At 40.4% G+C, this 23,487-nt stretch overlaps 5 protein-coding genes across 5 annotated transcripts; 2 read left to right on the top strand and 3 right to left on the bottom strand.

The window, feature by feature from the left end:
* Positions 1–437: 437 nt before the first annotated feature.
* On the bottom strand, positions 438–1,599 carry GCK72_002815 (uncharacterized protein; the record flags this gene model as incomplete). The annotated part of the gene is made up of 3 exons (XM_053723626.1): positions 438–923; positions 969–1,364; positions 1,414–1,599. 3 exons carry the CDS (start codon positions 1,597–1,599, stop codon positions 438–440), a joined length of 1,068 nt encoding a protein of 355 aa, XP_053592271.1.
* Positions 1,600–2,527: 928 nt separating this feature from the next.
* Positions 2,528–3,210, bottom strand: GCK72_002814 (uncharacterized protein; the record flags this gene model as incomplete). Its single annotated transcript, XM_003099642.2, has 5 exons — positions 2,528–2,720; positions 2,769–2,872; positions 2,922–2,996; positions 3,041–3,097; positions 3,148–3,210. 5 exons carry the CDS (start codon positions 3,208–3,210, stop codon positions 2,528–2,530), a joined length of 492 nt encoding a protein of 163 aa, XP_003099690.2.
* A 1,365-nt stretch (positions 3,211–4,575) lies between these two features.
* On the top strand, positions 4,576–6,653 carry GCK72_002813 (uncharacterized protein; the record flags this gene model as incomplete). The annotated part of the gene is made up of 5 exons (XM_053723625.1): positions 4,576–4,836; positions 5,313–5,853; positions 5,899–6,044; positions 6,229–6,366; positions 6,471–6,653. 5 exons carry the CDS (start codon positions 4,576–4,578, stop codon positions 6,651–6,653), a joined length of 1,269 nt encoding a protein of 422 aa, XP_053592270.1.
* A 5,592-nt stretch (positions 6,654–12,245) lies between these two features.
* Positions 12,246–17,077, bottom strand: GCK72_002812 (uncharacterized protein; the record flags this gene model as incomplete). Its single annotated transcript, XM_053723624.1, has 8 exons — positions 12,246–12,410; positions 12,459–12,609; positions 12,680–13,317; positions 14,134–14,664; positions 15,251–15,814; positions 16,261–16,815; positions 16,862–16,945; positions 16,994–17,077. 8 exons carry the CDS (start codon positions 17,075–17,077, stop codon positions 12,246–12,248), a joined length of 2,772 nt encoding a protein of 923 aa, XP_053592269.1.
* A 4,551-nt stretch (positions 17,078–21,628) lies between these two features.
* Positions 21,629–23,356, top strand: GCK72_002811 (uncharacterized protein; the record flags this gene model as incomplete). The annotated part of the gene is made up of 4 exons (XM_003099687.2): positions 21,629–21,755; positions 21,838–22,150; positions 22,198–22,276; positions 23,270–23,356. 4 exons carry the CDS (start codon positions 21,629–21,631, stop codon positions 23,354–23,356), a joined length of 606 nt encoding a protein of 201 aa, XP_003099735.1.
* Between the last annotated feature and the right edge of the window lie 131 nt (positions 23,357–23,487).

Here is a 23,487-nt window from a genome sequence, read left to right as displayed (position 1 = left end):
TTCTTTTTTGTCTTTTTCTTCAATCTAATTCGAGTTACTCATCATCATCATCACAGGTTTTCGTTCAAACTGGTAACCATTTCTTTTCTTTAACTTATTCAGTTTCATTTCATTTTTTTAATCCTTTCATCTTGGTCATCAATTGTGAATTGCCCCCCTCGTCACTTCCCCCGATGGTTCTTTCAAAACTCACCTGTCTTATCATCACTTTTAGTCTTTCCGTTATAGTTGTTCAAAACAAAACTCGATTCACGAGGAAAACCATCCACTCTCTTCCCTGACCACTGCATTTACTGTACTATACATTCCTTGAAGTCATCCCTTTTTCCCTTCTGGTTCAATTATCAAGTTCTTTTTTTTGTTCTTGAGAAATGAAACTCCCAAAACTGTAGATTTAATATTTCTATACAAATCATTTATTTCTTTGAATGAGATCTCTATGCATTGATTTGTTGCTCAGCCATACCTTCTCCCTCAAGAGTCAGTGTCTGTTCCATTGTGATCGGAGCATCCGATGCTCCCAGAATTCCATAAGCAAGGCATTTCGATGCAATAGTAACTCCAACGAGTACAGCCGAGTACAAGTTGACATTGGCTCTTTGTTGATCACGAGTAGCCAATTGCACTGGAACCAAAGCAGCCAACGTGTACATTCCAGTGAGCGCAAAGTAGATGGGAGTGAGCGCTCCTTCCAATGCTCCAAGAGACGAATGAATGAGAATGGAAGTGGCGACAGTAGTAGAGAGGGAGGATGAGCGAGTTGTTGGGTTGAGCATAGCGATAACAAACGAAGAAGCGATTGTAGAGAGTGCAATGAATGGCTCTGAGGTGATCGTGAAATGAGCCAAAGCGGCTCCGGTGAGCACTCCTTGAGCTGCTGCGGCAGTGACCAAGAGACGGAAACCATCGAGAGCACCATAACCCTGAAAACACTCAGTTAATACAAAAGGATGAGGTTCGTTGCAAACCTTGCTTAACTGATAGTAGATAGCAGCTGGTGCAACCAGAGCGCTGACAATAGCAGCTCCGACGGGCGGGATGATGAGGGTGACGAATGGGGCGAGAAGATAGCCGCCGAGAAGAGAAGACAGCGAGAAGACTGTCAGAATGACTGAGGAAAGCACGAAAGTCTCGATTATCGGTTTTGATGGAGTTGAAGCGGGGGTCATATCCACCAGAGTGTTCACAATGCGAACAAACGAGTCCTGCTCAGCACCTCTGCCAGATCTCGAGCTTCTCTGAGAAGACGTTCCACTTCTAGTCGAACGATGATTAGTAGTGGAGATCGAGCTCATCGCCTTCTCCACAAGTTTACGTCCTTCGGCTGGAAATTGCTCCAATTCACGTCCGAACTTTTGCATCGCCTGAAAAACACGTGTCGGTCATTTCCACGTGGACTACACAATTACTCACATTAACTGCCATATTGATACCAGCCTCACTGGCATCTGCTGTACATCCAGCATTGGCGAGCAGAGCCGGATCGGCGGCCGGTCCCTCCTGAGTCGGCGTCATAGCGGTAGTATCGTTGGCGAGCAAAGCTGGATCGGCGGCTGGTCCCACTTGGGTTGGCGTCAGAACGGGATCGGTCACTGGCATTTTTAGCTTTCTTTATTCGAGTATCGACGGGATCGAGTGTTGATGAAATCGAGTAATAGAGAGAGAGTGAGGAGGCTGTGTTGATGATTTGAAAGAAATATAGATTACGTGGATTTTGTTTTTTGTAATAATCAGAGTGTCAGAGGTTTTCACGTAGAAATTCCGATTTTTGGGTTCTTGGGAATACGGTATCAGAGAGAACTCCGTTAGCGAGGCAGTTCGATGCGACAATGACTCCAACAGGCACAGCCGAGCACAAGCTTACATTGGCTCTCTGCTGATCACGAGTATGATTACGGCACGCGTCGTACAACCGCGCTCTACCGAAGCCGAAAAAAATTGTGTGCGAAATTGAGAGACTCAGAGAAAACCAGACATTTTTCAATGGAATTTCGGTGGAGCACAGTTGTAATTGTCAAGCTAATAGCCAATTGTACTGTAACCAATTCAGCCGAAGACATTCCACATTCCAGAAAGCGTATAGAAGATGGGAGAGAGGGTTCCCTCTAGAACATCTGGAAATTGTCTGAAATGTGCTAGTTATATACGGAAACGAGAATTTATGGAAAAAATCAAAATAAATATCGGAAACGTCTTCACAGAACCATATGTTTGTGCTCACAGTTACTGACTGACATCCTAGTTTTTTAGATCTCTGTATTGCTTTTTGATCTAATTTGTTGGCTCCGGGACATTTCGCCACCAATTTTCGGAAAATTTCCAGTTTAATGGGAAAAAACATATCACTAGTACGCGTTGATTATGCTGATTAAGGTGGTATGTTTTTTCCCCATAAAACTTCGGAATTTTCCCGAAAATTGGTGGCGAAATGTCCCGGAGACAAATTGTTCACTTGTGCACAGTTTCCAAAAAAAAAACAAAAAAATAGGTCAATCTTTATCAAGTTCAAGTCAATAAAATATCCTATCTAATCCTCGCTCTTCGTGGTGTCCTTCGTCTTCTCCTTGGTCTTCTCTTTCCTTTTGTCTTTTGATCTATCCTTATCCCTCTCCTTCTCATCCTTATTCTTCCCTTTCTCCTCACGTGTTTTGCTGTTTTTTCTGATTGGAATTGTGAGACAATTCGTCCGAACAGCTTGCTTCTTCGCACGTTCCCAACATCTGAAATTTTAAAAAAAAATTTCAAAGCTTAACCTAATTGACCCCTACTTGAACGCGGACATTCTCTCATCATGCCACTGTCGCCCAACTAGTGTATAAGTCACGTATAGAGCATCTCCATCGACATTATCCACCTGTTTTTTTATTGGAACCTGCAGAAAATCGGGGAGTTTTCAAGAAATTTGAGGGCAATAAAGCTACCGTAGTCTCATTGCCAGGCCTCAAAATGTCAGCGCAACCCTCGATTTTGATTCTCTTGTTGCTGGTGCATTTTACCTGTGAAAGTATTTTGAAAGTGAGTGAGAATTTTCTGAACTCACTTTAAACAAAATCGCAATTTTCGAAAAGTTCTTCAACGTGAGCTCTTTGGAATTTAGCTGAAATTTTCAACTTCTGATTCATCGTGAAATCTAGATTTAAATCTCACATCGAACGGATTCGGTGACACTTTCAAATCTTTAAACTCTGCTGGGATTCCTGGAAACTCCATTGTTTTCCTTTTTTGATGAAGAATCGAGTAGATAAAATTGAGAAATAAGAAAAGTTTTTCGATTGAATTCACGTTTTCTGCATTTTTAGTTCTTTCCGAAACTGAAACTCTGTTCCCAGAACACGTCTTTTTTGGAGACATATTATTAGCAGTCCACCCCTCTCACAACTGCGCCCCACCGCAAACGAGAGAGTATCGACGAGAGACGCAGAGTTTTCTTTCGCGCCGGCACTGATTTTCACAGTTTTTAACTATTCTCGCATTTTTTCGTAACAATTTACAGTAAAAACTTTGAAAACTGTGAAAATCTGTGTAAAAACTCTGCGTCTCTCGCTTATACTCTCTCGTTTGCGATGGGGCGCAGTTGTAATAGGGATGAACTGCTAATAGCTCGGTATAGTTGCCACAACTGCACTCCACCGAAATACCCTTGAAAAATGTCTCTTTTTCTCTGAGTCTCTCAATTTCGCACACAATTTTCTTCGGCTGTAGAGCGCGGTTGTAAGAAGCTCGTCGTGCTTATATTTCCTAATGAAACCCGTAATTTGCAGTTCTTACTGCATCCAACGAACTGCAAGACATGATTCTAGAGGCTTCTGAAACAATCTTTTGATTCTGTAAACAGAACGTTTTCCAGCCAATATTTTTCCTCTCTAGCCTACACTTTTCCAATCAGAAACTGCCAATTGCAGCTCCCCCTCCTCCAACTATCCATTCCAACTTTCGCGCCAGTTGTCCACTCAGTCCAAACTTCTCTCTCTCTCTCCCTCTCTCTCCATCTCCCAACATCTGCGTCTCTTCAGTCCGCCCATCTCTCGTTTTCTCCCCTTATCGTTTCTTCCGAGTTTTCGTCTCCTTCTTCATATATTTTTTGTTGTTCTTATCGATAGATCATTGTTCACTTTGGAAAATTCGTAACTTTTCCTAACATCATTGTTCACTCGGAGGGTCCTAAGAGGGTATAAATACTCGAGGAATTGTAGAGTATTTAATTGGAAAAAGAGTCTAGTCGTCCTTCTTTTTTTTTGGTTGGTAATTTGATTTGACGGGGGGAGAGCCTTCAAGGGCATGCGCTGTTCTCAGCTGAATAACGCTTGTACTTCCGAGAAGCCTAATTTCAAAATGGAAAGTGGTTAATATTCAGAATTTCAGTTTAAAAGTGTAGTAATGACGTCCTAAGATTAAGTTTGAAGCGAGTTACACGACGGCCCGGTTTGCAAGTATATTTTTTTGGCAGCCTGAAAAATCCCAATTTTCGTGCCAAGATACCCGCCAAAATACTCAATTATTCATCTACTCTCATCATATTTCTCCACGCAGTCCTTCTCATTTTTCCCCATTTTTATCCAAAATTTCTCTTCCAGGATGTCCTCTCTCTCCCGTTCCCTTCTCATCGGCCGTTCGGCTGCTCCACTCGTTTCCGCGACGTCATCAATGTCCACAAAACCACGGACCCAAGTCGATGGACACGTCCCATCACCACTTCAACAGCTCTCCGAGCAAGAGATTTCCATTGTGGATACAGTCCGCCGTTTCGCTGTCAATGTCATCAAACCGTTGGTTCGCGAGATGGACGACAAGTCACAGATGCATCAATCTGTGATTACGGGAACTTTTGAGAATGGGGTACGATTTGATATGAGTCTCGTGGGGAAGAGACGGGCAAGGTGTCGGTTTACGAAGAGAATTCTTTGGAGACGCGGCATTCAAGCGATCTATAAATTTGGTTTTAGGTACTTTCGACTGCGGGGAGTCCATTTTTGCAGTCAAAACCTGCTAAATGTCTCTGCGAGACGAGTTATGAGCTCTCAAACTTTAAGCTTTTCCACATGGAATTCCAAATCGTTCCCGTATACGCCACCGCGCGGTTTCATTTGTGTTCGCCAGCGGTTCACATGTATTCGTGCTATTTGCCGATTTGGAATTCCATGTAAAAAAGCTTAACCATATGAAAAGTTTGAGAGCTCATAACTCGTCTCGCAGAGACATTTGGCAGATTTTGATGGCAGAAATGGATTTCCCATGGTCGAAAGTACCTATAACCAAATTTATAGAGACTTTTATAACTTTCACAACCAGCAATCAAACCATTATTTTTCCAGTTAATGGGAATCGAGATCCCAGAGAAGTACGGTGGGCCAGGATCCTCATTCTTCGATGCCGTCTTGGTCATCGAGGAACTCGCAAAAGTGGATCCATCTGTCTCCGTCTTCGTCGACGTCCAGAATACTCTCGTCGCTCCACTCATCATCCAACTCGGAAACGAGGAACAAAAGCAGAAATATCTCCCAAAAATCGTGACAGAAGCCATCGGATCATTCGCTCTCTCTGAAACTGGATCAGGTTCAGATGCGTTTGCTCTGAAGACCACTGCCAAGAAAGACGGAGACGATTTCGTGATTTCTGGATCAAAAATGTGGATTACCAATGCGGGACACGCCCAATTCTTCCTGGTGTTCGCCAATGCTGAGCCAGGAAAGGGATACAAAGGAATCACTTGTTTCCTTGTTGATCGTAACCAGGAAGGAGTGTCTGTTGGAAAGAAAGAAGACAAATTGGGTATCCGTGCGTCGTCCACTTGCTCCGTTCATTTCGATAATGTTCGAGTTCACAAGTCAGCCATTTTGGGAGAATACGGAAAAGGTACGAGTCTAAGCCTATAAAGTTTTAAAAATCCTCCATTTCTAGGCTATAAATACGCGATCGAGTGCCTCAACGCCGGAAGAATCGGAATCGGAGCCCAGATGCTTGGATTGGCTCAAGGATGTTTCGATCAGACGATTCCATATCTCCAGCAGAGAGAACAGTTCGGAAAGAGACTTATCGATTTCCAGGTAGCTATTAGCACGACACGCTTCTTACAACCGCGCTCTACCGAAACCGAAGGAAATTGTGTGCAAAATTGAGAGATTTAGAGAAGAAGAGACCTTTTTCAAGGAAATTTCGGTAGAGCGCAGTTGTAGGAACTGAGCTTATAAAATACTATAATTACCTCACAAATATATTGATATTTTTCAGGGAATGCAACACCAAATCGGACAGGTTCGTATGGAAATCGAGGCCGCCCGTCTCTTGGTCTACAACGCTGCTCGTATGAAGGAGAACGGTCTTCCATTCGTTCGTGAGGCGGCTATGGCGAAACTTTTCGCTTCTCAGGTTTGTGAAAACTGATATTTCAAAGTTATTTATCGAAAGTGTCGATTTCCATCTTATTTTTCTCCCGAAATTTGCAAAAAAGTTGAGTTTTTTCTCATTTCCAGGTCGCCACCACCGCCACCTCGAGATGCGTCGAATGGCTCGGAGGCGTCGGTTTCACTAAAGAATTCCCCGTCGAAAAGTTCTATCGTGACTCGAAAATCGGAACAATTTACGAGGGAACATCCAATATTCAACTCAACACCATTGCTAAACTTGTGGATACTGAATATCAGCAAAAGGCTTGAATATAGTTCATGTACCATTCACTCATCCTCTACAGGTTTTTTGTAGAATAAGAGGTCGAGATCATACAGAATCATTTATTTATTTTTCTCAAAAAATTATTGGGCAATAAATTGGAAATTTTTTCTTATTTCTTTTATTCAGAAGAAACCCTTATTCATAGATTGGAATCGTAATTGTAAATTAATAAGCTAGTAGTGATGTGATAATCTTTAATTCTCTTCCAAATCTTCGGAGTCATTTTCATCTTCCGACTCCGACTCCTCTTCTTCGTCATCCTCATGTATAGTAGTTCCACGATTGATTATTTTCATCGCTTTTTTGACTCCTTGTTCCAGTGACATAATTGTGTTCTTGCTACCACCACCGCGAGTCTGTAACGTTTTCTTTGATATAAAGAAACAATAGAATTTCAGAATTACCGAAGACTTATTCATAGAAGAAGTATTGACTGGCTCCTCCCATTTCAGTTTTTTAATCGCCATCAGTTTCACTGCTTCTCCATCAACGCCATTTTTCGCCAAAAGTCTCGCAATTTCAGTCCAATCAGCCTCTGATCCAGTCGGTTTCTTTAACTCAATCGTTCGTTTCAATCGATCAAAATCTTTCTTTATCCAAATGATGTTCTTCGGAAACACTGGCGAGGTTACACACGCACGACGTGGACGATTCGAGGCGATACTAGTTTCGACGTTTTGGTTTCGACGTTTTGGCTGGGATTGGGATTTCGGACGTTTCGGTTGTTCTTTCGGCTGGAAATAATTCATTTTCGTGAGACAAGGGCGTAGTAGAGGGGCCATTGGAATTGTTAGAAATGATGCATTTTTGGAATTTTTTTGTTGATGAAACGTGGAAAAAGATGTTCGTTTTGTGAAAATACTGATTTTTCCTATACAGTTCTTACAACCGCGCTCTACCGAAAACCCCTTGAAAAATGTCTCTTTTTCTCTAAGTCTCTCAGTTTCGCACACAATTTTCTTCGGTTTCGGTAGAGCACGATTGTAAGAATCGTGCCGTGCTAATATCAACTAATAGAGCGTTGTACTAACTTGATTCTCTCGCTTCCATTCATCAGCCATTTCATCCACTTCGGGTGTGAACCTTACTCGACGTGTAGTGGTATTGTTAGACGTCGTTGGCTTATTATTCTGAAGACGTGCCACCAATTCCCTCTCTTGTCTCAAAATATCGTTAAGCTTGCGGGTATCACGGTCTTTAGACGGTTCTCCTCCTCTTTGGTTGCTCTCGTAATAGAATCGTGGGTCTCGTGAAAAAGAGTCTCTTGGATCTCTGAAATCTCTCGGATCCCTCGAATTTCCACGATTTCTCTGATAGTCATCTGCAAATCGAACGGATGCGGATCTTCCAGAAGACGAGGAATTCTCTCGTGGCCGGTATCGCTTAGAATCTTGTCGTGAATCAGGATAGTAGTCAGGAGGGCGGTAATAGTCTTCCTGTCGACGTTGGTATTCCATATCGTCAGGGGAGTGGTCCTAAAAGAAAGAAGTAGGAAAGTGGGGAAGAGGACAATGATTTTGAATTGAATTCTCTAACCCAAAAACTTCTAACTAGAAAGTGTTCCAGACGTAACTCGGCCTTTCAAATTGGCTCATATTCTATTAATAGAAAAATTACGTCTGAAACACTTTCTAGTAAAACCAATTATCTAAAGGGAATATTCAGCCAAATCAACTTACATGTACCCTCTTTCTAATGTAAACCATATCGAATAGAACATCCATTTCATCAAGGAAATCTATATTTCCTCCGTCATTTCCAGCGGATCCACGAGGAATCTTTGGCGGCGGTATTTTCGGAACAGCGAATAAATCGTCATCGTTGGCGAATTGAGGCTCACGAATCGGTGGCTGTGGAGCTGGTGGTTGATGACGTACTGGGGATGGTGGAGCTGCGACTCGTGGTGGTGGTTCTCGATTTTCGATGTTAGATTGGCGTTGTCGAGTTGGCTGAGGGGGTGGAGCTAGAGGAGTTGATGCAGCAAGTGGGCCAGATTGTCCTCTCTGAATCATAAAGATTTTAAAAATATCCCAAAATGTAGATTTCGGTTTGCGGGTATGGTTTTTAGAGCCATTTCGAATCAAATTTGCCAGATTTTCCCAACAAACCTGCGGAGTTTTCTCGAAAACCGATCTCGTAACCCCTTGTCTCTGCCCATTTCCTCGTTTGAACCGTATTGGAGTGATCGGTTCTCCATTCAGAGACTGTGGAGCACGGAACGTATAATCGGCGTCCTCTTCCTCCTGTCGCTTTTTCTCCGCAGCAATTCGTTCCCTCTCCATCTCATCGGTTCGATATCTTTCCTGTCGTTCTCTCTCCGCTTGTTCCTCTCTTTCCCTTCGTTTTCTCGTATGTTCAGAATCCGAATCATCAGAATTCTTTCGAAGATTCTCATCAAGGAAATCTATATTTCCTCCGCTATTTCCAGCGGATCCACGAGGAATCTTTGGTGGCGGTATTTTCGGAACAGCGAATAAATCGTCATCGTTGGCGAATTGAGGCTCACGAATCGGTGGTTGAGGAGCTGGTGGTTGACGTATTGGGGATGGTGGAGCTACGACTCGTGGTGGTGGTTCTCGGTTTTCGATGTTAGATAGGCGTTGCTGAGGTGGCGGAGGTGGTGGAGCTTTAGGAGTTGATGCAGCAAGAGGACCAGATTGTCGTGTCTGAAAAATTAAGATTTTGTGGAATGAAAAAAAATCATACTTGCAAACCGGGTCGTAACTTGCGCCAAACTCAATATTATGAGCTGAAAAATATCCCAAAATGTAGATTTCGGCGAGTTCTATGTCTGTGGCATACTACGGGCCGAATGGCTATTCGGTTATGTGCCACGGGCCGGGCTAGAATGGCTTTTTTGGCCATTGGCGCTAAGGGAGTTGGGGGGGGGGGGCACTCTAATTTTCGAATTTTTAGGCAGATTTTTGGCTGAAGGTGTGAGGCTGAAGACGTGTGAGAGACACTTTTTTGTTATTTAACCTTTTTCTTAGGCTTAGGTTTCTTAGAAATTCGGGAAAAAAAAATTGACAAAAACTATTAATTTGTCAATTTTCCGAATTTCCAAGAAACCTAAGCCTAAGAGAATAGTGAAAAGTGGTCCCTCACAAGAATCACACTCATTGTGTAAGCTTTGTCCTTCTTTCAGCACACTGATTCGGAATCCCCCAAAAATTTTTTTTGAGTGGCCCCCCCCCCCCCCAACTCCCATAGCGCCTGGCCATTTTCGCGTGATTTGGCACTTTTTCCAAGCACACGACATAATAACGACTAGCATATTCTTCAGCTCATAATATTGAGTTTGACGTAAGTTATGAGCCGCCCGTGTTGGCCCGGTTTGCGGGTATGGTTTTTAGAGCCATTTCTAATCAAATTTTCCAGCTTTCCAACAAACCTGCGGAGTTTTCTCGAAAACCGATCTCGTAACCCCTTGTCTCTGCCCATTTCCTCGTATGAATCGTATCGGAGTGATCGGTTCTCCATTCAGAGATTGTGGAGCACGGAAAGTATAATCGGCGTCCTCTTCCTCCTGTCGTTTTTTCTCCGCTGCAATTCGTTCCCTCTCCATCTCATCAGCTCGATATCTTTCCTGCCGTTCTTTCTCCGCTTGTTCCTCTCTTTCCCTTCGTTTTCTATTATTTTCAGCTTCCGTATCATCAGAATTCTTTCGAAGATTCAGCTCAGTCTCATCGGCGAGAGTCACTATAGGCTCATTTCTCTGTCTCAATGGTTCTCTCGGTGCCGCCTGTACTGGTCTCATGACACTTCTTGACTCATTTCCGAAACATGATTTGATGAGAAGTCTCCAGTTTTTTGGGAATCCATTTGTGAATTCATCGATAACTCTACAGGGCATTCCCTTCTTTTGTTGATATTCTCTATCGATTTGTCCAGCTAACTCAAAAAATCGGGCGGATATATCGAAAAGCACCGTAGCCCCGATTCTTTTCTAAAAAATATTATATTTTGATTGAGTAATTCAATTCTTTGTAACTTACACAAATAGGTTCGGAACACGCTTTTTGCATTGTGCCATCTTCATTCCTCACATATCCTTCGAGTCGGATACTCCCATCAAACTGAAAACATCACTTATAGTTGGTTTTTCCGAAAAAACTCAATTTTACCTGAATTGTCCAGAGTTGGAGTCGCACGGTCTCCATATCGAGTACATTTCGTACTTGAACCGGCACATTGCTGTTCACCGTGAAGCTCGACTATAATTTTGCAGATGTTCAGATGAGTTAATAAAGAAATATTAGCAGCGAGGCCCTGCAAATTCCGTGGAAGAAATTTTCCGTGGAAAATGGGCGGAGTCTGTTTCGCAACGTAGCCGCGCGGTTTTTTCCCGAATTATTTTTTTTTCAGACGAAGGAATTTCGCTATAATTTTTTCACAAAAAAGTAGCGGCACCCTCTAAGATACCGGCAAAATTATAAAAATTATTCGCATTTCATGAAATCAACCAGTTTCAGTCAGCTATTAGCGGCCCACCCCCTCTTACAACTGCGCCCCACCGCAAACGAGAGAGTATCGGCGAGAGACGCAGAGTTTTTTTCTGGCGCGAAACAGATTTTCAACCATTTTCGATCTATTTTTGCATATTTTCTTCGCAATCCCTCTTTTCCTCTTTCCTAGTCAGTGAACAAACATTCTTTCCCATATTTCCTCACTTTCATTCTCCGCAATCTTAAGTGCAGAATTTAGCAACTAGTCTATGTATCCATAATCACCCTCGATAGAGTTCGCACATGCCCCAATGACCCCTACTTGCCTCGTGATCCATCCTGGAGTCTTCCATATATCGAAATAAATACGAAATCCTAATAAAAACGAACTGCTACTACAAACACGTGGGCCACGCGGTGTACGAAAAAAACACGTGGACCACGTGGGATAAAAATGAACGTATATCCACTTTTTTTTCGCCACGTGTCGTTTTCTATAGGATTCTCACTGGCTTTGAAAATTAGAGTGGTATCCTGCACATTTTCTGGAAAAGTGAGCTCTTTGGGTCGACCGTGTTAGGTATTGTACACAAAGTTTACTCGTTTCAATGCTTACAAACTCCTCTATATTAAGTCTGAATCAAAAATGTTGAATATATACATTTCTATTGGTCTTAAATCTATTCCATTGCTCAAAACTAACCAAATATCGACATATTAGGCTTGGCAGTGAGCTCAAAACCTCAAATTTTGGGTTGTAGCACGTCTAATGGTGCTATTAACGTCAAGAAAAAACGTTTTTTTCCCTCGATTCCTGAGAAAACGGCGAAAAACGAAAAAAAAACTGTTGTTTTTCGGACGTGTATAGCCCCATAAGCTGAGTTTTTCATCAATTTTGAGCATATACTATATGAAAAACGACTGTTTTTTGTAGAATAAGAGGTCGAGATCATACAGAATCATTTATTTATTTTTCTCATTCAATTCAAAAGTTCTTGGGCAATAAATTGGAAAATTTCTCTTTTCGATTATTTCGTTTATTCAGGCGGAACCCTTATTCACAGATTGAAATCGTAATTGTATAAAAAATGTGAGCAAACTGAGAAATTAATAAACTAGTAGTGATAATCTTTAATACTCTTCCAAATCTTCGGAGTTATCTTCATCTTCCGTCTCCGACTCCTCCTCTTCTTCATCATCCTCATGTATTGTAGTTCCACGATTGATTATTTTCATCGCTTTTTTGACTCCTTGTTCCAGTGACATACTTGTGTTCTTGCTGCCACCACCGCGAGTCTGTAACGTTTGCTTTGATATAAGGAAAAACTAGAATTTCAGAATTACCGAAGACTTATTCATATAAGAAGTATTGTTTCGAGAAGCCGGTCGAGCCTGAACCATTGACAACTGATGGACGTATCGGAGTGTCGTCTCGACTTCTTTGGCTTTCGTCTGGTTGAGAGTTGGAGAGTTGAATGTGGAGTTGTTTCTGGATCTGGAATAATTGGTGTTGATTTTCACACTTCGTCTATATGACGAAAAATCGTAATTCCCTCCCTACTTACCCCCTCACAATCGGTGAATCCTCCACAGGCATCGGCATAATCGATGCTCTAGTTCCTCCTCTCTTCTTCGTAGCCACCGGTGTCGCCATAGCCAACAACGACTGATCAGCAGCCAAATCATCTGGTTGGATGTCTTCTGCCGTTGTCTCAACTCTCACGTCTTCAGCTCTCTTCTGATGAGTCGCTCCTCTTCTCAATTCCTCCTGCAACTTCACTCCTTCCTTCACTCTCGCATTCACTCCACGTCTTCTCTTCGTCTCTTCTTCTTCTTCTCGTTGAATCGTCTCCTGATCTCTCGGCTCCTTCCATTTCAGTTTTGTAATCGCCGCCTGTTTCACTGCTTCTCCATCAACGCCATTTTTCGCCAAAAGTCTCGCAATTTCAATCCAATCAGCCTCTGATCCAGTCGGTTTCTTTACCTCAATCGTTCGTTTCAATCGATCCAAATCTTTCTTTGGCCAAATGATTTTCTTCGGAACCACTGGCGACGGGGTTACACACGCACGGCGAGGACGATTCGAGGCGATACTATCATTCAGATCGTCGGTTTCCACTGGATCATAACGTCTCGGTTTCGATTGATTTTGGTTTCGGCGTTTTGGCTGGGATTGGGATTTTGGTTTCGGTTGTTCTTTCGGCTTAAAATAATTTATTTTGGTGAGACGAGGACGTAGTCGAGGGGCCATTGGAATTGTTAGAAATGATAAATTTTTGGAGTTTTTTCAATAAAAGCGTGGAAAATGATGTTTTATGAAAAGAAAACATGAAAATTGAGATTTTCGACTGAAAATATCACAATTTATCTTGTTATACATTTTTGAGCAAGCATTCTGTGAAACTTTAACTAATTCAATTGATTTTTTTTCGAAAATTGATAGATTTCATCAGAAAATTTAACTTTTCGGTCAAATTTTATCCGGAAAGTGCTAAAACTAAAGAATTTGAGTTTTTTCGGTTGAAAATTTCAAATGGGGTTATTCAGGTCACGTAAAAACGTATTTTAATACATATTTTACCTTACGACCGGTGAAAAATGCATTTTTTAAACAAGTTTTCTCCCATTTATCTATGATTTTTTTCCGTTTTTCTACTTTTTGTACCATTTTTCTAGTTTTCCGTCATCAATTCAGCAGTGGACATCAAAAAGGATGCTGCGCGCGCGTTGAGATATCCAAATTCATTAATTCAATGCGCCTTTAAGCTTTTTGGTGTTCACTGCCGAAATTATGACGGAAAACTGTAGAAAAGCGGGGCAAAAAGTGTAGGAAAAGGGAAAAAATGGGAGAAAACATGTTTTAAAAACATTTTTCAAGGTTCGTGAATAAGGTAAAATATGTATTAAAATACATTTTTACATGACCAGAATAACCCTAAAAGAGTGGATTTAAAAAAAAAGAAAGTACAAAAACTATCAGTTTTGGCAGAAACTGATCATCCTGTGAAACGAAACAAACCTTTCTCTGCGGAGGACGCCCTGGTCCACTTCTCCTCCCCTTTTTGGAAATTCCATCTCCGAACATCATCGAGTTATCCATAATCTCTTGATTCTCTCGTTCCCATTCATCAGCCATTTCATCCTCTTCAGATGAATACGTTACTCGACGTGTAGTATTGGTGTTTGTCGTCGTATTGCTCTTAATATTCTGAAGACGTGCCACCAATTCCCTCTCTTTTCTCAAAATATCGTTAAGCTTGCGGGTATCCTCACGGTATTCAGGCGGTTCTCCTCTTCGGTTGTTCTCGTAATAGAATCGTGGGTCTCGTGAAAAAGAGTCTTCAGAATCTCGGAAGTTTTTTGGATTTCCACGATTTCTCTGATAGTCATCTGCAAATCGAACGGATGCGGATCTTCCAGAAGACGAGGAATTCTCTCGTGGGCGGTATCGCTTAGAATCTTGTCGTGAATCACGAGGAGGATAGTAGTCAGGACGGCGGTAATGGTCTTCACGTCGACGTTGGTATTCCATATCGTCAGGGGATTGGTCCTAAAAAGAAATAAGTAGGAAAATGAGGAGGAAGACAATGATTTTGAATTGAATTTTATATCCCAGACATTTCTTACACGGGAAGTCTTTGGAGAGGTGGCTTCCGAAATATATATAAATTTGGTAGTAGGTACTTTCGACTACGGGAAATCCATTTTTGCAGTCAAAACCTGCTAAATGTCTCTGCGAACCGAGTTATGAGCTCTCAAACTTTTCATATGGTTAAGCTTTGTTCATGGAATTCCAAGACAGCAAATAGTATACACAAGATGTTCTGCTTTCAACCGAGCACAGTTAAACCACTGGGGAACACAAATGGAACCACGCGGTGTCGTATATGCGGTCGATGTGGAATTCCATGTGAAAAAAATTAACCGTCTGAAAAGTTTCCTAGCTCACAACTCTGCTCGCAAAGACATCCGGTTTTGACTGCAAAAATAGAATCTCCGCAGTCGAAAGTACCTATAACCAAATTTAGAGATCATTTGAAAGCCGCGTCTCAAAAGACTTCCCTTGTAAAACCAGTTTTCTGATGGAAAATTTCACCAAAACCTTGACAGATTCGGTTCCCAACCCGTCAACTTACATATCCCCTCTTTCTACTCATTCTCGACTCATCCCTTCCCATTCCTCCATCATTTCTTCTGTACGTCTCATCCCGTCTGCTCATCCGACTCATATTACTCGATTCACTCGGATATCTTCCACCACGACGTGACGATTCGAACTCATCATTATATCCCATTTCCCGATCTCTTGGCATAGGAGAATAACGACGACGTTCCGGAGATGGAGACGCTGGTCGCTTCGGTTTGACATCTCTCTTCGGAGTTTTATCTATGTAAACCGTATCGAATAGAGCATCCATTTCATCAAGGAAATCTATATTTCCTCCGCTATTTCCAGCGGATCCACGAGAAATCTTTGGTGGCGGTATTTTCGGAACAGCGAATAAATCGTCATCGTTGGCGAATTGAGGCTCACGAATCGGTGGTTGAGGAGCTGGTGGTTGACGTATTGGGGATGGTGGAGCTGCGACTCGTGGTGGTGGTTCTCGATTTTCGATGTTAGATTGGCATTGTCGAGTCGGCTGAGGGGGTGGAGCTTGAGGAGTTGATGCAGCAAGTGGACCAGAAGATGACTGCCCTCTCTGAAAAATTAAGATTTATGGAATTTAAAAATTTCAAGTTTTTCAAGCTGTTTTTATTTTGAATAAAGGGAAAAAATATACTTGCAAACCGGGCCGGCGCGTAACTTGCTTAAAACGCAGTATTATGCGCTGAAAAGTATACCAAAATGTAGATCTCGGCGAGTTCTATGTCCGTGACCTACAACGGAACGGGACAAAGGTGTCATAAAACACGAAAATGATCGAAAAAGCCATTCTAGTCCGGCCCGCGGCTCAATAGCGAACCGACATCCGGCCCGTTGTAGGTGATGGACATAGAACTCGCCGAGATCTACATTTTGGTATACTTTTCAGCTCATAATACTGCGTTTTTAGCAAGTTACGCGCCGGAAAGTTTCGGCAGGAAACTCGGAGAATAATATTTTACAGCAATTTCGAATCAAATTTGACAAATTTTCCCAACAAACCTGCGGAGTTTTCTCGAAAACCGATCTCGTAACCCCTTGTCTCTGCCCATTTCCTCGTTTGAATCGTATCGGAGTGATCGGTTCTCCATTCTGAGATTGTGGAGCACGGAAAGTATAATCAGCATCCTCTTCCTCCTGTCGTTTTTTCTCCGCAGCAATTCGTTCTCTCTCCATCTCATCAGCTCGATATCTTTCCTGTCGTTCTCTCTCCGCTTGTTCCTCTCTTTCCCTCCGTTTTCTATTATTTTCAGCTTCCAAATCATCAGAATTCTTTCGAAGATTCAGCTCAGTCTCATCGGCGAGAGTCACTATAGGCTCATTTCTCTGTCTCAATGGTTCTCTCGGTGCCGCCTGTATTGGTCTCATGACACTTCTTGACTCATTTCCGAGACATGATTTGATGAGAAATCCCCAGTTTTCAGGGAAACCATTTGTGAATTCATCGATAACTCGACTGGGCATTCCCTTCTTTTGCTGATATTCTCTATCGATTTGTCCAGCTAACTCAAAAAATCGACCGGATATATCGAAAAGCATCGTAGCGGTCATTCGTTTCTAAAAATAATTTTTTTATTAAGAAATTCAATTTTTTGTAACTTACACAAATGGGTTCGGAACAAACTTTTTGCATCATTGTGCCATCTTCATTCCTCACAAATCCTTCGAGTCGGATACTCCCATCAAACTGAAAACATCACTTATAGTAAGTTTTTCCGAAAAAATTCAATTTTACCTGAATTGACCAGAGTTTGAGTCGAACAATCTCCATATCGAGTACATTTTGTACTCGAACCGGCACGATGTTGGTGTCCCCCATGACACTCGACAATAATTTTGCAGATTTTCAGAAAAGAGAAATAGGCGTGAAATCCGACTGCGAAAACAATGTTTCTTTCGATTTGAATTCGAAGAATTGGCGGCAAAATCAATCGTGTGCGGTGGAGCGCGCTTGCTTCTTTTTGATTCGTGTCGATTTTTTGCTGTATTTTGAGTGTTTTTGAGGGAAGTTTGTTTGGTTTTCTAGTTAAATAAATCATTTATTGATGTGTAGTAAAGGTAGGGTCATCTTTTTTGTGGCTCAGAAATTATATAAACTTGCAGAAAATCAAGTTTTTACATTATTTGATGCTTAAGCAAGCTTATTTAAATTTTAAATGAATGAAACGTGATTGTTTTCGATTTTTCACACGAATTCGATAAATTCTGAGCTATTTCAAAGTCTTGAAGCATCGAAAATGTAAATTTAAATAGTTTTCGATGGAATTTTGTAATTTTTTGATAAAAACATATTGATATTCGAATGTTTCTGAATATTTTGCAGTTTTTCTGAGCCCGGAAACTAAATAATCATTTAAAAATCTTACAAATTATCAGGCTTGTCAAAAAATCGGCCGTCCCGGATTCAATAATGGATTCAATTAAAAATGTACTCATTTTTCAAAAACATTTTCTGAAATTTTTCGAAAATTTAGAGTAAAAATGCCTAAATTATCATACATATTTACCTTTTTATGGAATTGGAACTTTTTATTTTTTTATAACTTTACTTTTTCAAAACAATTTCGAAAAATTTCCAAAAAATCATCAAAATTTTTCAAAAATGTCCCCGTAGCATTTTCTAGTTGCAGTTTTCAAGATAGTTTTTAGTTCTTAAGAAAGAAACTGCACGCATTTCCAATTTATAATCAAAAACCTCCATATCCAAAACATTTCTCGCATTTCCCCCTCCCTTCCAGTACGAAATTTGTAATTTTTAATCAATCCGCCATCCCCGTTCTTCCTTCATATTTTCTTACATTCCAACAATAATCTTCCCCCGCTTTCTTCCAAAACATTAGTCATTCACAATTCTCTCCTCCTCCCCCTTTTCCTACTTTTCGTTCCAAAGTGGTCGATTTCGCAATCCCTCTTTTCCTCTCTCCTAGTCAGTGAACAAACATTCTTTCCCATATTTTCTCACTTTCATTCCCCGCAATCTTAAGTGCAGAATTTCAAGTTTTCATCGATTTTTATTGAAGACATTTTGGTCTTCAGAGAGATTGGTGTGGTCGAGAAATTTCACTTTTTTGGTTATTGAGATACTGTTGTGTTTCTTAATCATTGAGACGTTGAAATTGTACCTAACTTTCCGATTTCATAAGTTCCCAAGTTCTAGGTCAATATTATTGTGAAATTCGCCACGTGTCGTCGTTTTACAGCTGATAGACGTCTGGAAGATTCTATAGAATTGAATATAGGTGCACTCCTGCTCGACGAGTTTGAAAATTATAGTGGTATTTTACACATTTTCTAGAAAAGTAAACTCTTTGGTTGAGCTTGATGAGAAATTGGATGAAAGCGTCAACTAGCTTCAGTGCTTACAATCTCCTGAACTTCATTTCTAAATTCCAGCATGTTCAGTTACGTATTCCGCATCAGAATCATCAAAAGTTATATATATATATATATTTACATTTCTAACGGTCTTAAAACTATTCCATTGCTCAAAACTGACCAAATATCAAAATCAGCCATGTTGTGAGCTCACAAACTCAACATTTGGTTGTAACACGTCTAACAGTAAGCTGAGTTTTTCATCTATTTTGAGCTTACATTAAATGGAAAACGACAGTTTTAGTGCTCTGTAAGCTCAAGATCCCACGCTGATACTCCGGTAAACCGATCAATCATTCTCACCGTTTTTCCTAGTGCCGATGCACCCTTTCTTATAAAAATTCAAGTAGAAATTCACCAAAGTTTCTCTTTCCGTTTCATAACTCGGTTTTTTGCACTTTTTTTAAATCCCGTCAGTCTCCACCGGAAACTTGAAGAGCCCCACATGATCCAACAAAAGAGCTGTCAACACGCGTTGCCCTTTGGTTTCATCGTCCGAAAAGCTGCTCTCCCCGAGCTTCCCCTTTTTTCTTCTTCGTCCTCTTCGTCGTCGTCGTCGTCCCATTTTCTGTTTCCTTCTTCTTCTCCCCTCTTCTCAACCCAACAACTCGTCAGTACAAATTCCCTGCGTCTCCATCCATCTTCCTCGTTGTCTCGCCATCGATCCCTTCCCTCCATTCAACATACGCCGGGGCGCCCTCTCTCTCGATCTCTGTCGTCTCTCTTTCAGTTAGAGAAGTCCTTTTTCTCTCTCTATCTATCTCATCAAATTAAACGTCTATTTTCGGGGTCTTCTGGGGTCCCCGAGACGAGACAACGGCCTTTCAAAAAAAATTCCACCCTCCCCTATTTCATTCACCACTGACTGACCATGTCAACAGCTTTGTCTTTTTTGGAGAGAAGAATAGCGATGACAGAAGTCGTCGTTTTTGGGTATTTTTTGAATGCAGAACTAGCAAGGATTGCTAATTTTTCATTTGGAATTAATGAGTCATTGTCTATTTTCCTTGTTCTTAATGACTCCTACCGGAAAGAAATTTTCTAAGGAATATAGCTGTTCATGTTGATCTTTAAAAACTGCTTTTTATTTCTCTCAAAACTGATCTGTGGATCTTGAAACGAATGATTTTGAAGTTAGATTTTCCGATTTTTAGGATTTTTGTGAGAAATCCGTGTTATTTCCAGAAACAGCTTTCCTGCAAGTTTATATGGTATGTGCAAAAAAATCTGAGTTTTTGCTTCAAATATCCAGTTAAGGGCTTGATCCATCTGCAATCTGATATTCTCTGTCTAAAGCTTTGATTCTAGATTTCTACTCAATTTCAGTTTTTTTTGGTTATGACTCTGAAATATGCACTTTTCAAGTCAGTGGAAACTTCTAGTGTCTAGGTGTCATAAATCACTCCCTGCTACCATTGAGCTATTTTTATTTTCAAAAATACAACTTTCAGAGTCAAAATATATAAACTAAAATTTCAACAATTTTCTTCAATCCCCAAAAACGAAAAATTCAATTCAAACTAGCCTAAAAATAGAAAAAATAGTTGCGAAACTCGTATTCCGTTTCATATTAAATTAGTAATACCCTTCAATCTCCAGAACACATCGTCCGTTTTCTTATCAGCAACACCCCCTGCCAATTCTCTCTTTTTTTGCTGCTAACACTCTTTGAGATAACACGTTGACGCAGTTTACTTATGTACTTCATCTCCTTTTTTCTACATTTCAAACAGTACTTTAGGACATTTTCAATCAATAATCTTCTCCTTCACTTACCTTTTCCCGTTTTCATCCTTCTTTTGAATAACAATTATAATGGTCTCTTTGTGTATTCGCATGAAAGAGAGGAAGCAACCCGCCCAGCTGCTGTTCACCTTTTTCGAGAATTAACGAGAGGACAGCTGATCGATGTGATTTGTGTCGCTCGCGCAAGCATTACCGTTAATCGTTTTCTCTCTTTTTCTCTATTTGAATTTTTCTTCGAGCAGTGTTCCATATAAAGTGGCCTTAGAGCCAGGATTAATGAGGATTTAATTATAGAAAAGATTTAAAAAGGGATTGGAGAGACAAGGCACCGGAATGGAATAATATTAGAGAAAGTCTGGAAAAACAAGAATTTTTGGTAGTTTTACTTGATTTTCTTGGATTATAACAACAAATAGACTTGATAACGGAAAAATAGTTTTCCTGGAAATTTGGTGCCATTTCATGTCTGAATTTGCATCAATTTTCATTGAGAGCTTACTTTTTCTGCGTCCGGAGTCGTGTAACTCTGGGAAATTCTCGATTTTTATTTGATATTCAACGAATTTCTTTCATTTTTCATACGAATTTGTGCGAAATTTACTTATTTGTACTAATTTTCGGTTTTAAATCAGAAATGAAACACACATTTTTGAGTGGAGAAGAGCGGACTCCAGGTGAATTTTGCGGAATCTCGAACTTTCCTCAAATTTCAAAAATAGAAGCTGATTTCTATAGAATTTTTACCCGTTTTTTCTCTATGTTGATAGTTTTTTCCAAACTTGTCACGGGCCGAGCCGAAATCGAAGTTATTCAAAAATTCAAAAAATGGAATTTCAAAGTTTTCAAAATTTTGAACGAAATATTGAAATTTTGATAATACCACAGATTTCAATTAAAAACTAGTTATGCATGCATTAAGAAATCGGAGTTTTTTCGTCTTAAATTTTGAAAAAAAAATTTTTTGGTTAAAAATTAGGCCGAAATTAGAGAAGTTTGAGTTTTTCGCTGATTTATCCGATGAACTCCAAAATCTTTAGTTTTCACTCAAAAAATGATTTTCTGACTTCTCAAACTTTCAAACTTTTCCCCTTTGTTCCCCCTTCAAGTTCTCTTGATCATCACCCCCACACACAAATCTCCAACTCAAAAGTGTTCTGTTTGCTTTTCTCCAAGTGCTTCTGCTTATCTCTTTTTCTTTTCATCATCACTTTCTCCCCTCCCTCAAAACATTTTGTATTTTTCCAGAAAAATGGCTCGCCGACCGTACGATATGCTCTTCAAATTGTTGTTGATAGGAGATTCCGGAGTGGGAAAAACGTGTATTCTGTACAGATTCTCGGATGACGCATTCAATACGACGTTCATTTCAACTATTGGTTAGTTGGCATAGAAAATACGCTCTATTGAGAATGTTCAGTGGAGCGCAATTTCTGATACTTTAATATCGAATTTTTGTAGGAATTGACTTCAAAATCAAAACAATTGAGCTGAAAGGAAAGAAAATCAAGCTTCAAATTTGGGATACAGCCGGTCAAGAGCGTTTCCACACAATCACAACATCATATTATCGTGGCGCAATGGGAATTATGTTGGTCTACGATATCACCAACGCGAAAAGTTTCGATAATATCGCCAAATGGCTGCGGAATATTGATGAACATGCGTCAGAAGATGTTGTGAAAATGATATTGGGAAATAAATGTGATATGAGTGATCGACGAGTTGTTAGTAGAGAAAGAGGAGAGAAAATTGCACAGGATCATGGAATTCGGTTGGTTTTCATTGAGATTTAGTTTTTGAAAGTTTTGAAATTTTCAGTTTCCACGAGACATCAGCGAAATTGAATGTACATGTCGACACTGCATTCTATGATTTGGCAGAGGCGATTCTTGCAAAGGTGAGATTTAGAAATTTCAGATTTTTACAGTTTCCAAAAGTTAGGTCATCAATCTTTCCATTTGCTCGGCACAGTTCTTGCAACTGCGCTCCACCGGAATTCCCTTGAAAAAGGTCTCTTTTTCTCTGAATCTCTCAATTTGGCACACAACTTCCTCAGGTTTCGGTAGAGCGCGGTTGTAAGAAGCGTGCCGTACTAATATGGATAATATGGATTTCTGCCGACTTTTAGCAGTTTTTCAAATAAATTGCAACGAAAATGCATAATTTTACCGCTTCATGCCCGTCAATTTTTGATACTTTCTTCATAATTTTTCAACCAAAATTTCATTTTTTAGCCTAGCTGCGAAAGTTTATCAAGTTTACAATACTCCGAAAAAAAGTTTGAAAATAAGGAAATTTGCAAACATTTTTCAAAAATAGCCAAAAGTGTTCTCTCTTTTTCAGTCCATGCACATAATATTACCGATTACTGATGGTTTTTCGGTTTCTTGGGTACCGTGGGTGAGAAGATTTGAATTTCAGATGGGGCTGAGAAATTGGGAAAGTTAGGCCACCATTTCTTGTTTTTAATCCAGTTTTCTGGGTTGCTTTCATGCATTTTTCTTGCCATTCGTCCCAAAGATCGTCTGAAAGTAATTATTATCACGGCAAGCTTCTTACAACTGCGCTCCACCGAAACCGAAGAAAATTGTGTGCGAAATTGAGAGACTCAGAGAAAAAGAGGCGTTTTTCATGAGCTTTTTTGTGGAGCGCAGTTGTAAGAACTGTGCCGAGTTAATAAAATCAAGAAAAACTAAAAAATGATGGCCTAACTTTTGTAATTTCTCTGCCACCAGCTACGACTTCTATAGCTAACTTACGTCTGACATTTCGCAAAAACTGTGTCACAAGCATCCGCTCCCCCACTAAAATCCTCTAAAACTAGTTTTCTAAGTACTTTTTCTATCCGTTCCTAAATTTCTGAAAATCTTAAATTTCTCGAGTTTTGCAGATGCCCGAATCAACCGACGAGCAATCCCGTGATACAGTCAATCCAGTGCAACCACAACGGCCAGGAAGCAGTGGAGGATGCTGTTAGAAATGTTTAATTCTCCCATTATTCTTCCCTCTCTTGTTCCCACTCAAATTTGGTTTTGTAAATGTTCTATCCGGGTATTCATTGAATTTTGAATGTCAATCTATAGACCCTTTTCTTCCCCCAACTTTTCG

The sequence above is a fragment of the Caenorhabditis remanei genome, chromosome I, assembly GCF_010183535.1.
Source record: "Caenorhabditis remanei strain PX506 chromosome I, whole genome shotgun sequence".
In the NCBI taxonomy this organism is placed as follows: Eukaryota; Metazoa; Nematoda; class Chromadorea; order Rhabditida; family Rhabditidae; genus Caenorhabditis; species Caenorhabditis remanei.
The sequence above is the reverse complement of the archived record's forward strand: the minus strand, read 5'-3'. Positions and strand labels throughout refer to the sequence as shown.